Below are 14,621 nucleotides of genomic sequence, written 5' to 3' on the forward strand. Positions count from 1 at the left end.
TGCAAGTGTCAGCAGTCTCTCTTCCTCCCCAACTTATTCCCCCATCATACTTCCAGCCCATCTACACCACACTTATGCTATGCCTTACATGCCACCCTGGCCCATCTATACAACCCATATTCTCCCTCTCCCAGCCAGTCCTCAATAATCTCTCTTCCTTACCTAACCTGTGTACACCATGCACTTTCTTTTCTCTCAGACCATCCACACTTCTTTCTCAGTCTTTCCCCACATTAATGTCTTCTTCCTCCCCTTACTTCTTATTCTGTTTTTCCCTAACTTTCTCCCAATGCAGTTTGACTTTTGTTTTGTGGTAAGACATTTAATCCCACCACCACCATCATACCTATTCCTCTCCTCCATTCTGTACTTCTCTGCTCTTTACTTCCTCCTGACCTGACCTGCCTTGTCTCCTACTATTTGCTCCTTCCCCCCATTAGGTTCCCACTCCTGTAGGCTCATCTATCTTTCATACCTCCTAAGCCAGGGGTGTCCAATGTCGGTCCTCGAGGGCCGCAGTCCAGTCGGGTTTTCAGGATTTCCCCAATGAATATGCATTGAAAGCAGTGCATACAAAGAGATCTCATGCATATTCATTGGGGAAATCCTGAAAACCCGACTGGACTGCGGCCCTCGAGGACCGACATTGGACACCTCTGTCCTAAGCAGATTCATTTTGAACATTTTTTATCCCCACCCTTCCTGGAAAGGATCATATTCCTACTCCTCCTTCAAGATTCATCTCTAGCACTCACGAACTCTTTTTATTTATTTATTTATTTATTTTAAAAATTTATATTCCGCATATCCCACAATTCTATGCAGATGATAGTAAAACATCCAAAATCATGAATATGCAAGTAACAAATTGTGAACTTATACTAATAACATATGAAAAGCTTAAAACAACATAACATCACATAAAATATCTCAGCAGCATGGAAAATTCCCACCCTTCCATATTTTGACTGAGAAATAACTCTTGTCAATTCACTCACTGCTATAAGTACGCAGAAATAAAATAGTTTGAAGTTCCTTCCTAAAGCATAACACAGAAGAGGCCTGTCTAAGCATTTAGAAAGGCCCTATGAGCTGCTCCACCACTTTCGTGCACATACCTTGAAAGCTGTGGTAATCAGTTGCTTCACAGCCCCTAGGGCAACATTTACATGTGGTGCTTCCTGCCCTCAGACTGAAAATTCCAAATATTGCATGCTGAGTAGGAAATCAGTGAACCCAGAGGCATGCATTCATATCAACCCACTGTATACCAGCCCACCTGCTAGAGCTCTATCGATCACAGAGTAAATGGTTGGCTTTGGTAGCTGATATAGAACTGACTCTAGTGCCTTCTACCAAAGTGGAAATTGTCACCTCATTTGGTGGTAACAGCTCTGGCACAATACCCCCTCTTTTATATACGGTGATTACAACATAACATCCTTTTCCAGTGTAATAGGTGAGACATTCTAGAAAATAGGGTTATTTCCCGATACTCGCATACTCTGCAGAAGGAATCCACTTCAGATTTTTCACTCTGCCTCTGTAGTACTTCACTGATCAGTTTTAGCACCCTCTACAATCTTTCCTTCTGCAAGCATGTCTACAGCTCTGTGTGTTCTGCTCTCCTCATTTTATTGTTTTAAATTCGATGTAATGTCATCCCCTTTTCGGGTAATTTTGCATTTGAAGCAGTTTTGGAGCTCTGCCTGCTTGAGAATTCACAGACTTTGGTCTGAGCTGACAGGCCGATCCCTTTTTGGGTACCTGTTAGCCAGTCTGCATAGTTTTCCTTGGAGCTCAGGGCCATCCCTGAAGTAGTCTCACCTTCTATTAAGCAGGAGTTGAGCTCAGACTGTTAGGCACGCTTAGGGGGCTCAGTGGTGTTCCACACTGTGCCGGCTACATTTTTATACCTTTGCAGGTCCTGGTGCGCATCCGGTGGTCCGCTGGGGTGAAGGCATAGTCAGACAATGGAGTCTGACCGGCAGCCTGAAGATCAGCTTTGTGAGAGCATTCCTAGCATTGTGGCAGTGAATACTTATACAGCTACTTAGTAAGAGCTGTGAACAGTGTATCAGGTCACAGTGAGTACAAGGAGATGACAGCTTGTGAGATTTGTCAGGGAAAGTTTAAAAAGTGGGGTTTTCTGAGTTTCTGCATGTTTCCTTGTGTTCCCCCTCCTGAAAAATCCTAAAATCGCCGTTTTTGGACTTTGAGAGGTGTGAGAAATATTGTGTTTTTGGTACGAATTTAGTGCTGGTGGCCATCTTGGATTTTAGCAATCTTTTTTTCTTCTTCTCCCTGCTTCTTCAAAACTGTAATTTTTGCCTGGAAAACTGCTGGGATGGAGTTTTTGGGGTCTCCTCTTGTGAATTCATGCCAGGATTGCACACATTTAGCGCTTTTAGAGCATCCTTATGCTATGTGGCGCAACTTGGGGGAGGGGGCTGTAGTAACCAGTTTAGTTTCCTCCCCACAGAAACAGGTGATTAGACGCTCAGCCTAGTGGGGCGGCCTCCATTACTTTTGGGGCATAGCTGGTTCTTCGGTCAGCCTGGCTGCGGATTCTCCACAGTCTAAGACACGCAAATTTAAGTCATCTAAGGAGTGACTCTATGCCCCAGGAGCTGGATACCTTCTCTAATATCATGAGGTTTAATACTCGGAGTAAAAAAAAAAAACAACATGTTCTTCTGAGCATTCTCCTTTCCCTCCCAGAGTGTGGTGTGGTGTCTTCGGGCGTGTCCTCGCCTCAGCTTGATCCAGCTGTTGATCTGCCTGCTCCTGATTTGGGGGATCTGGCTGCTGATCCTGATCTGATTCCTTGTTTAACAGTGCAACCCTTCCTGAATTAGGGGATCTGGACTTGTGTGCTGGATCTGCGGATCCTTTGGGGGCTCTGGATCCTGGTGGTGATCCTGGGCTTAATCAAGTTTGGAGCTCTGCTTTTTTCTTACTGCTGCATCTTTGCAGGATTGAGTTTAGCCACTCAGCCGGCTCTGTCCAGGCTTTGTAGTGGACACTCGCATTCTGTGACCTTTCCCTGGCATCCAGATATGAGTTTTATTGTCTCTGAGCAGTTTGACTCTCTGGAAGGTACTTTGAAGAGTGCTAGAGCTATGTCTCGCTTGTATCCCCTGGCGCAGGAGTGTCAGCAGCTTTTGGGGCAGCCCTAGGTGGATTCCTTGGTGGCACAAGTGACTAAGTGCACCTCTCTTACCAGTGCAGGAGGTGTTGTGTTGAAAGCTATGCAAGACCGCCATGTGGCTGTGGTCCTCAGCCAATTGAAACAGCCAATTTGGGCATCAGAGCTGCTATGGTGATGTCTTTTGTCGCACATGCCTGTCTCTCGCTGTTGCGCATGCTAGAGCCTGATGCAGTGGAGCCTCCTCCTCAACTGCTTCTGGCTGGGATACTTTATATAGAGGATGCCTTATATGACCTTTTGACAGTTGCTGTCAATGGTTTCAGCTTTCTCCCTTTCAGCCCACTGAGTGCTCTAGGTCAGGCAGTGTGCTCGTGTTTCCACTTCCACGGCAACTTTAGCGAAGATGTCTTTTAAGGGGCAATTATTATTTGGCACAGGCCTGGAGGTCCTCATGGCTTCGGTAATGGACCGTTGCCCAAAGTCCCTGTCTGATAGTAGACCCAGACCCTGCAGAGGTTCTGGGCATTCTAATTTTTGCACCTCCAAACAGATTTTCCCAGAGCTCCCAAGTTCGATATGTGAGCTACAGGCATTTCCAACCTTCCGCCACCTGTCCTGCATACCCTACCAGAAAGATACAATGACACCAGGACGCCGCATGCCCCTCTGCGAATAGGGGGCTGGCTTTCGGAGTTTATGCCTGCCTGGATGCGCATTACAGCAGACTATGGGTCTTAGACATAATTCGATCAGGATACAAGCTCAGCCTCTATCAGATTGGTTTGTGGTTTCTCCGTCCAGATGACCAGACAAAGCACTCAGAGTCCAGGTTCAATGCTTTCTGGATATTCAAGCTAGAGAGTCAGTGTCACATGATCGCTCAGGCAGATACTTTGTATACTTTATTGTGCCAAAGAAAGGCTCAGAAGATTGGAGGCCTATTCTGGATCTTATGGAGGAGTACATTCCCATATTTCCAGCCCACCACAAGTTTCTGCGGTTTCATGTTCTAGAGCAGTATTACCAGTTTTCAGACCTGCCCTTTGGCCTGGCAACATTGCCTCAGACCTTCACCAAGGTGATGGTGATGGTAGCAGCTTACCTGAGGAAGATGGGTCTGCAAGTTTACCTTTATCTAGATGACTGATTGGTCATAGCTCCCTCGTTGGCCGAGGGACATCACACAGCAGGTGCTTCAGTTACTGGAGGACTTGAGCTGGATTGTCATCCTCAGAAAGAGTCACTGCAGCCTACGTAGTTGTTGGCATACTTGGGAGCCCTCTTTAATACAGCTGCAGGCCGTCTATATGTCTGAGACTCACAGACAGTTAAATCTCACTGGCTTCCAATTAACCATCGAATCACTTTCAAAATTCTACTTTTATCATTTAAAATCCTCTCTACAAATGAATCACAATTCATTGAGAAATTACTCATCCCTTACAGTATTTCACGTTCATGTCGGTCTATAAATCAAAAGCTCCTAACAGTCCCCGTTTGAAAATTATTGGGACACGATATATTCTCAGTGATGGTGCCGCAGCTCTGGAATTCTTTGCCACAACATCTAAGAGAGGAAATAAATTTGACCCGTTTTAAAAGTAATTTAAAAAGCTTCTTTTTTAAAGATGCTTTTAACCCTTAAAATACGTTCGGTTCTTATACAGAATTCCTTTTCTAATTCTTTTTTTTAAATTTTTCCTTTTTCCTCTTCTTTCTCTTTTTAGATTCCCCGTCCAGTTGTTCTTTCCATATATGTCTCTCCTCTGAACTTTAAAAATACTAAATTGTAGTTCTATCCCCTCTCCCCTTTTTGTATTAGTTGGTCTATATATCCAGTTGTCTACCCCATTATTTTAAATTGTATGTAAAAACATATGTTTGTATTTTATTAATTTTTGATTTTTGTATCTCACTTAGTAAAACTAAATAAGCAATTCATCAAAGTCCAATGAAAACTTGAAACTTTTAGAACAGCCAGCTCCTTCGGCGTGGGATTATCAAATTCTAGGCTCCATGGTTGCCACACTGGATGTGGTTTCTTGGGCAAGAGCACACATGCGTCTTCTTCAACATGCATTACTCTCTCACTGGGTGCCACACTGAGATGCCTTGCAGATTTGTCTGCCGTGGCCTCTAGAGGCTTGGGCAAGCATGGACTGGTGGATTCACCCACAATCCCTCTGCAGGGGCGTTCCATTCCTCATTGTCTCCTGGATCGTAGTGATGGTAGATGCCAGCCTTTGGGGCTGGAGTACTCATTGCAATCATTGTCTTGTTCAGGGGGTGGACACCCTCACAGAGAAAGTGGTCCATCTGCCATTTGTTTGGCTCAGATGAGGTTGCAGAAGACTCCAGAGGACCGATCAGTCAAGGTCTTCATGTGGTGGCAATAGCCTATGTCAGTCACCAGGGAGGGACCAAGAGTGTTCCTCTGGATCCTCTGGATCAGGAAGCCCACCTTCTTTTTCTTGGGCAGAACGTCATCTCCTGGTACTGACAACAGCACATGTGGCAAAAGTGGACAACTTGCAAGAAGACCTCCTCAGCCGACAGTCTCTGGATCCAGGTGAGTGGATACGGTTCCCACAGGCATTTCAGATGATTGTGGAGCGCTGGAGGAGTTCTTGCGTCGATCTCATGGCCGCTTCGTGATACAGGAAGGTGCTTTACTTCTTCTGTCAAAGTTCTGATCCCGGAAGCAGATGGTTCGATGCACTGATGCAGTTTCAAGTTTCTTTATTTTTGATATACCGTCTGTCAAAACAAATGTCTAGATGGTGTACAGTATAAAAAGATTGTAAGGGACAATTAAAAGAGGTAAATAAAAGCAATATTTTATCAAATATTAAAAATACTAGACGAATTCGGATTAACATACATGAGACGGAAGGAAAGTAGGGGAGGGAAAGGTTGTTTAAAATACATCGAAATAAAATTAATTTAAAAAGGATGGTAAATGGGGAGTGGCAAAAACAGGAGGGGAATCATTTCAAAAGAAGTATTAGATGTTTCATAGCTTCACATGAATCAAGGAATTAAAAGGCTGAAGCTAATATTAAAGAATAAAGGCATCTTTAAAGAGGAAAGTTTTAAGTTTGGCTTTAAATTTTTCAAGCGAGTTCTCTAATCGAACGTCTAATGGGAGGGCATTCCACAGAGAGGGGGCGGTAACTGAAAAGATGGATTTGCGAGTAGAATTGTAAAATAGTTCCCATATTGATGGTATGGAGAGTAAATTTTGATAATTTGATTGGAGGGTCCTGAATGATGAATAAGGGATCAAAAGTTTATCTATGAATGCCGGTTGGTTAGAGTTTTTTGTTTTAAAAGTGAGGAGGAGTATTTTATAGGAGAGACGATGAGTGATAGGTAGCCAATGTGCTTTGCGGAGGAGAGGGGTGACATGGGCAAATTTTTTTGCATGATAGATTAATTTAACAGCAGTGTTTTGCAATAGTTGTAGTCGACGGATTTCATTCTGGGTTATACCTTAATAAAGGGCATTACAGTAATCTGGCAGCAGGAACTTTCTCCTGTCTGTTTTTACTCCTGGGCCGTTGGCCGACCATGTCCTTCAAAGGATTTTGGTTCTTCTTGGCCACGTTATGCTGGTGGCTTCAGCTAGTTCCCACAGGTGTGTAGGTAGCAGCCTTTGGGCTGAACGCTTCTTCGGACCCTTTCACACAGGGACCAGTTACTATGCCAGTTCCAGGGCTTTTGCTCTTCCAGCATGGCTCATGAGCACGCGATCTTTGGGCATATGAGATGTTCTGCCCTTGTTGTTGAGACTCTTCTAGTCTAAGAAGTCATCCACGGGGTCAACATATGCTACAGAGTGGAAGGCCTTCCAAAGAGTGCATCCAAGAGCAGGTGGATCTGTATTCAGCTCCGATCTCGCTGATGCTCGCCTTTCTTCCCACAGGAAAGATACTGGCCTTATGGTGGCTTCTCTTCGGGTCCCGGTAGCTATGCTCTCTTATTTAGATCACAGGACAGATGGTCCTCTTTGGTGGTTCATCCTGCTGTCGCTCAATTCTTATAGGGGGTTTATCATGTCAGACGGCAGGTTGTCCATCCTATCCCTGCTTCGGACCTTAGCCTGGTGCTGACTAGCTTTATCTAGTCTCCCTTTGGCCTTCTATCAGATGCTTCTCTGTTGGATTTGATGCTCTAGGCCAGAGGTGTCCAACCTGCGGTCCCATGAAGTATTTTGTGCGGCCCCGGTCGAGGGCGATGTAGTGTTTTCCTCTGCTGCCCCCAAGTGTTTACCGTCTTGCCGGCTCCCTCCTCTGTCTTGCTGTAGTGTTTGCGCGTTTGTACGGCCCCAGAAAAAATTTTTGCGGCCAATGCAGCACAGGGAAGCAAAAAGGTTGGACACCCCTACCCTAGGCCGTTGTTTTGGCTTTTCATGTTACACGGGCAGTGTTTGCTAGCTTTCAGCTGACAGGTTCCTTGACTCAGGACCACCTCTTGTAGCCTCTGGATGTACGCAGGGTTCTCCTGCATGGCTAGGAGGTCACTCACGAGTTTTGCCTCTCTTTATTTGTGCTGACTCATTTGATTAAGTGGGGTGCTCCCATTTCTAGGGTCCAGATATCCAGATGGTTCTGTAGGGCCATTTTTTCAGCCTGAATTCTTTCTGGGAAACATTCCCCTGCTTCTGTCAATACGCTTTCTACCAGGAGTGTGGCTTCTTCGTGGTCCGAAGCTAGATCTGTCCCTCCTGAAATTTGCAGGGCAGCAATGTGGGGTTTTTTTTCTTCCCACGTTTCCAAGTTTTACTGAGTGGATGTTGCTGCAAGGCAAGACTTGGCCTTCAGGTCCTCGGTCTTAGGGGCTGGAGCAGCAAGCCCACCCTAGCTGTTTGGGGGGGACTGCTTTTGTCTAGAATGTCTCACCTATGCACTGGAAAAAGAGATTATGTACTTACCTGGGTAAGCTCTTTTCCAGTAGATAGGTGAGACATTCTAGACTCTCCGCCCTGGCTTTTCTGTGCCTGCTTACAGTTTCAGTCTGTTTATGCTTCTCCAAGCTGCTTCTTGGAGGCCTCTCAGCCCTTAAGGGTTGGGAAGAATTTATTTCTATGTTCATTTTCCTGGGGGATTGTGCTTCACTCCTTTGGAGCCTGTTTTGATGTTAATGGTACTGTTTCATTATTTTCAGCAGAACACTTTGTTTAGCCTGTTATTACTGGTGCCTCTACTTTACATATTTATTTTATTTATTTTTAAAATTTCTATACTGTCTAGTTCCTGTGCGGTTTATAGTATAGCCACATATACTAAAACACTACAAAAGAGGGACAAATCAACAAACATTAAGTTCACAGTCAATCCTCAATCAAGATAAGTCAGACCCTATAAAAAATCATTAACGAACAATGGTGTTATGAGGAGTTTTCTGAAAGTTCCTCTATCAACACATTTCCTTAGCTGCCCTACCATCGAATTCCATAATTTCACTCCAGCACAACAAAAAGTCATTACACAGGTTGCTACATACTTTGGATTAACATTGGCCTTTAATAAAGCAGAATTTTCAGAATGCAACAATCTTTTGGGTTGATAAGTGGTCATCTTACTTTTGAAGTACCCTGGAATTGTACCTTACAAAAATTGAAGACAAATCATCACAATTTTATATTGTACTCTAAAAGCCACTGGCAGCCAGTGCAGTTGCTGAAGCCAAGGTGTAATATGAGCATATTTTGATATTCCTGTAATCAGTCTGGCTGCAGCATTTTATACCAATTGTAATGCCCTGTACCTTGTCTTAGTCACTCCAAGATATGGAGCATTGCAATAGTCCAGCCTCAGCAGGACCATTGCCCGCACTATAGTGTGGAAATCAAAGGATGCCAGAATCGGCTTCACTCGATACAATAGATGTATTTGTGCAAAGTATGTCTGTACAGTCTTTGCCATTTGACAATTCATTGTAAAACCTGAATCAAGTCTAACTCCTAAGATTGTTATTGATTCTCTCACTGGAAGAACTACATCCATTACCTTTAATTCCTTTGGCCACCTATCCTGATCTACCAACATTGCATAGGTGGGAGTGTTTCGGTGCTTGGGTACTGACTATAGAGTGTGCAAAACCAATCAGTGAAGTACTACAGAGGCAGAGTGAAAAAAATCTGGAGTGTATTCCTTCTGCAGAGCATACGAGTATGGGGAAATAACCCTATTGTCTAGAATGTCTCACTTATCTACTGGAAAAGAGCTTATCAGGATATGTACATAATCTCATTTTCTGCTGATAGTCATGTTATCATTGCAGGCTTTACAGGTTGATATGTTTGTTTTGCAGACTGTAAACAGTGCAATTTAAGGCCGCCTTTTACTAAACTGCGGTAGAGGTTTCTACCTCGGCCCAGGACACTAAATGCTCTGATGTTACTCCGACGCTCATAGCAATTATATGAGCATCAGAGCAGTGTCAGAGCATTTAGCATTTCAGGCCATGATAGAAATCTCTACCGCAGCTTAGTAAAAGGTGTTATAAATTAGGCTTGCTTTTCTGAAGTAGGCTGTGAAAACTGTACGGCTGTTTATAGTTATTCTGTGTGCTGTTTTAAATTCTTTAATTTGTAATTTTTCAATTTGTATTTCTTAATTTTTCATTACTTTTATATTCTTTAATTTTTTAGGGCTTCATTTTGATTAAAAATTGTAATCACAATTAATCGTGTGATTAAAGGTATGTTTTGTTTTCTTTTCTTTTTTCCCCCTACTGTAGCACCTTGTGACTCTGCACAATAAAGGGTTAAATGACTTGCCAAGAGTCACAAGGAGCTATTGGGGAGGGGGGGATAAATAAATTGTGATTAAAATTTTAAACAAAATACAACCCTAATTTAAATATTTTTAATTGAATTCTTTTTTTAAAAAATTCTTTATTCATTTTCAGTCTTACATCAAGGCCCTGATTCTACATAGTGCGTCCCGATTTTAGGCAGCTGTAGGCGTCCTACAGCTGTCTAATCAGCCAATCGGGATGCACGTTTTTTGTTTTTTTTAAATGCTCCCCAGGCAGGCTTTCTATATTGAAGGCGAGGCCCACAAGACACCTAAGCTCGCCTAAGGGCCTTAGGCGGGCCTTAGGCGAACCTAGGCGGCCCTACGCGTCTCCTTAGTAGAGGAAGAGACGCTTACAATGTAGGCCAACAAAATGCTGGTCTACATTGTAAGTAGACGCGGCCGCTATACTTATTGCGGCAAGGGATCTCTCTGCTGCTATAAGTATACCGACCGCCCCCCCCCCCCCCGATACTACTGATCGCTTGCAGGAGGGTGCCCAATCCCTCCTGCCAGAAGATGCCCCCCCCCGACACTACCGATCGCTGGCAGGAGGGTGCCCAATCCCTCCTGCCGGAAGATGCACCCCCCCCCCCCGCGCTAACAGCCCTCAAACCTCCCCCCAACCTAACTAACTTTTCCTTGTTGACCAGACGGGACTTGCCCGTCTAGCCGGCAGGTCCGTCTCGTTGAAATGAGGCATGAGGCGGGCCCGCCCCTTCCCAGCCCATCCTTCCGAAGCCTAAGGCCTGATTGGCCCAGGCTCTAGAAGCCTGGAACAATCAGGCCTTAGGCATAGCGGGTCCGCCCATCCCCACTTAATCTAAGGTCTGATTGGCCCAGGCTCTAAGGCGCCTGGGCCAATCAGGTCTTACACTTAGTGGGGATGGGCGGACCCGCTATGCCTAAGGCCTGATTGGTCCAGGCTTCTAGAGCCTGGGCCAATCAGGCCTTAGGCTTCGGAAGGATGGGCCGGGAAGGGGCGGGCCCACCTCATTTCGACGAGATGGGCCTGCCGGCTAGACGGGCAAGTCCCATCTGGCCAACAAGGAAAGGTTAGTTTGGTTGGGGGGAGGTTTGAGGGCTGTTAGCGCGGGGGGGGGTGCGGAGGGGGTGCGTCTTCCGGCAGGAGGGATTGGGCACCCTCCTGCCAGCGATCGGTAGTGTCGGGGGGGGGGGGCGGTTGGTCAGTATACTTATAGCAGGAGGGATTGGGCACCCTAGGTTCGCCTAAGGCCCGCCTAAGGCCCTTAGGCGAGCTTAGGTGTCTTGCGGGCCTCGCCTTCAATATAGAAAGCCTGCCTGGGGAGCATTTTTTTAAAAAAAAAAACGTGCATCCCGATTGGCTGATTAGACAGCTGTAGGACGCCTACAGCTGCCTAAAATCGGGACGCACTATGTAGAATCAGGGCCCAAGTGTACAAACAGTGAAACAATACAATTAAACACATCACTTGACAATCTTTCTAATTTATCTTACAATACATAAAATTACCACCCTCCCCTCCTATCATTCCTCTATTATTTTCCCAATATGAATATTAAAAAATATACCTCCCCCCAAACATTAGACGGTGTAAATTTCAATAGAAAATGGTGTTTACTCATTACAATAAAAAGTTAATGGCTCCCAAATTTTATTAAATTTCTTATAGTTCCCTTGTTGTATAGCTATTGTTCTTTCCATTTTATAATTGAATTCTTAACATTGTAGCAACATAAATGATGGCAGATAAAGAAAAGTATAGTTCATCTAGTAGGCCCAGAAGGGGGCTACTGTTGTATCTGCCCCTCCAAATGAGTTATACCTCTTTATACCTTTGTTTAGGGCTGTACCTGCTGCTCCATACAGGCTACAGCTATTTCTTTGTTTAAATTTGTACCTGACAGTTCCTGCAGTTTAACATGCTACCCTGTATGCCTTTTTTTGAATTGTGAAAGTCATTTAATTTTTCCTACATAGGGATCCTCTGTTTATCCCATGTCTTTTTTTTATTTTCTTTTTGTCCCCACCATATCAATCAGGAGGACATTCCAGGCTTTAAATTTAACTGTACTGTATTTGATATGTTATATGAAATGGTGCAGCATTTTTATAGACTCTTGACCATTGACAGGTGGATGACATCTTGGGAGAAGGCAGTGATGATAGTGACAGTGAAAAAAAGAAGACAGAAGAAGAGGTGGAGCAGAATAGCACAACAGAGAATCTTGGAATAAAAAAGGAACATAAAACTGGCTTTTATTTATCAAGTGAAAGCAGTCTGGCAGGCAGCTTATCCAGGTATGAGTGTTTCCAATGCAATTATATCTTTAAAATTCTCAAAATATTTTTTCTGGACATATCGTTACATACATAATTCAATAAAACAAATAAAATAAAGCAAACATTAACATATAATCATCAGAAAATCACGTAAAGTGCCCATCAAATTTAATTTGTAGCTTGAACTAACCTCAATATTCAAAGATGGGACATGTGCAACTCCCAGCTTTTAAATATTTGAGTATGTGTGCTGACCCAGAAGTTAACTAAGCACCAGCTAATACTCAGACAAGAGCCCAGTTAACTCAGAGCATAAAATTAGGACATGTTTTATTAATTTAGATGTTATATAATATTATGTATTAGAAATGTTATTTCTTTTCTTTTTCTTTTCTATTTAAATGGAGTTCTTTTCATAATTTTGATTGAATTATATTGTAAACTGCTTTGATCCTTTTTTGGCTGTATATGTGGTATATAAAAATTTTAATAAACATACACTTGTTTAGTTGGTTAGCAGAGTGAATATTGATGCTAAGTGCTGGTTCCACCCCAAGATTGCCCCTTACCTAGCCAGTTAGGGAATGGACAGTTAGTGGAGATATTCTGCAACACTACCTGTGCTGCCTCAGAAGAGGGAGGTCTTCTTAAAAGATAGCATCACCCTAGTGAAGTAGGAGGTAATCCTGTAGTCAGGATCTGCCCACCAAGGATGTGTCTCCAGGGACTTCTGCCCAGGAGAGGAAGGGTTAGGATATGGCCGTTATAGTGGGAGATTCGATCATTAGGTATGTAGATATCTGGGTTGCTGGTGGACATGAGGATTGCTTAGTCACTTGCCTGCCTTGTGTGAAGGAGGCGACCTCACAGGTCACCTAGATAAGATTTTAGACAGTGTTGGGTGGAGTCTCCTGCCAAATTTAGGCTCTTAGGTAGGAAGTTAAAATTCAGAACCTCCAGGATAGCATTTTCAGAAATGCTTCTTGTTCCACACTCAGTAACCAAGAGACAGGCAGAGCTCCAGAGCCTCAATGTGTGGCTGAAGTGATGGTGCAGGGAGGAGGGTTTTAGATTTGTTAGAAATTGGGTGACATACTGGGGAGGGGGAACCTATTCCGCAAAGATGGGCTCCATCTTAACCAGGGTGGAACCAGGCTCTGGCATCAACATTTAAAAAGGAGATAAAGCAGCTTTTAAACTAGAAACTGGGGGAAGGCTGACAGTTGCTCAAATGAGCATGGTTCAGAACAAGGTATCTTTAAAAGATATCATCATAAAAGGTAAGGCAAAGCATCCCGATAGTGAGATTGTAGTACAGGCCACGGTAGACCAGGTTTCCTTAAATACAGCGCAGGCTGATTTTAAAAATTGTAAATTATCCAGGCCAACTTCTGAGCAAATTGTAAATAAGTATGTTAAATATTGTTTGAAATGTCTGTATGCAAATTCTAGAAGCCTAAGAAACAAGATGGATGAGTTAGAATATATTGCACTGAATGAAAAAATAGATATAGTAAGTATCTCTGAGACCTGATGGAAGGAAGTTAACCAACAGGACACTGTCTTACTGGGATACAAACTATATTGCCGTGATTGGGTGGATCGAATTGGTGGAGGCATAGCATTATGTGTAAAGGAGGGCCTTGAATCAAATGGACTAAAAATTCTGCAGGAGCAGAAACATACCTTGGAATCCCTATGGTTAGAAATTCCATATGTAAAGGGGAAGAGGATAGTGATAGGAGTGTTATACCATCTACCTGACCAGGATAAACGGACAGATGCTGAAATGTTATCAGAAATTAGGGAGGATAACAAATTTGGTAAAACAATAATAACCGGTGATTTCAACTACCCTGATATTGACTGGGTAAATGTAACATCAGGGTAAGCTAGGAAGAAAAATTCCTTGATGAAATCAAGGACTGATTTATGGAGCAATTGGTTCAGGAACCAACAAGAGGTAAAATAATTCTAGACCTAGTGCTTAGTGGAGCACATGAATTGGTGTGGGAAGTAATGGTGCTGGGACCGCTTGATAACAGTGATCCTAATGTGATCAGATTTGATAAAATCCCTGAAATAAGTTCATACAAGAAATCCAATACAACAGCATTTAACTTTAAAAAAGGAGACTATAATAACATGAGAAGAATGTGAAAAAGAAACTTAGAGGAGCAGCTGCAAAGGTCAAAAATTTATATCAGGTGTGGATGTTATTTAAAAATAATATCCTGGAAGTCCAGACTAGATATATTCCTTGTATTAAAAAAGGAGGAAGGAAGACCAAACGAGTGAGGTTAAGGAAGCTATTAGAGCCAAAAGAGAATGCTTCAGAAAGTGGAAGAAAGATCCAACTGAAAATAATTATAACAGCACAAGGAATGGCAAGTCAAATGGA

The 14,621-nt window shown here is 43.4% G+C and overlaps 1 protein-coding gene across 5 annotated transcripts in view; it reads left to right on the forward strand.

Annotated features, from left to right (window-relative positions):
• CTDP1 (CTD phosphatase subunit 1) overlaps nucleotides 1-14,621 on the forward strand; it is a 287,209-nt gene that overhangs the window by 243,001 nt on the left and 29,587 nt on the right. For 3 of the 5 annotated variants that reach the window (XR_004538415.1, XR_004538416.1, XM_033934443.1), the window contains one exon: nucleotides 12,072-12,238. Coding sequence is in view for 3 of the 5 variants with exons in the window: in XM_033934443.1 (XP_033790334.1) it covers nucleotides 12,072-12,238 (167 nt within the window). In the remaining 2 variants the exon portion in view is untranslated. Of the gene's footprint in view, nucleotides 1-9,806; nucleotides 9,857-12,071; nucleotides 12,239-14,621 lie in introns of those variants that run through there. The other 2 variants (XM_033934447.1, XM_033934445.1) reach the window with 2 other exon arrangements.

Source organism: Geotrypetes seraphini, chromosome 2 (genome assembly GCF_902459505.1).
Source record: "Geotrypetes seraphini chromosome 2, aGeoSer1.1, whole genome shotgun sequence".
Taxonomy (NCBI): domain Eukaryota; kingdom Metazoa; phylum Chordata; class Amphibia; order Gymnophiona; family Dermophiidae; genus Geotrypetes; species Geotrypetes seraphini.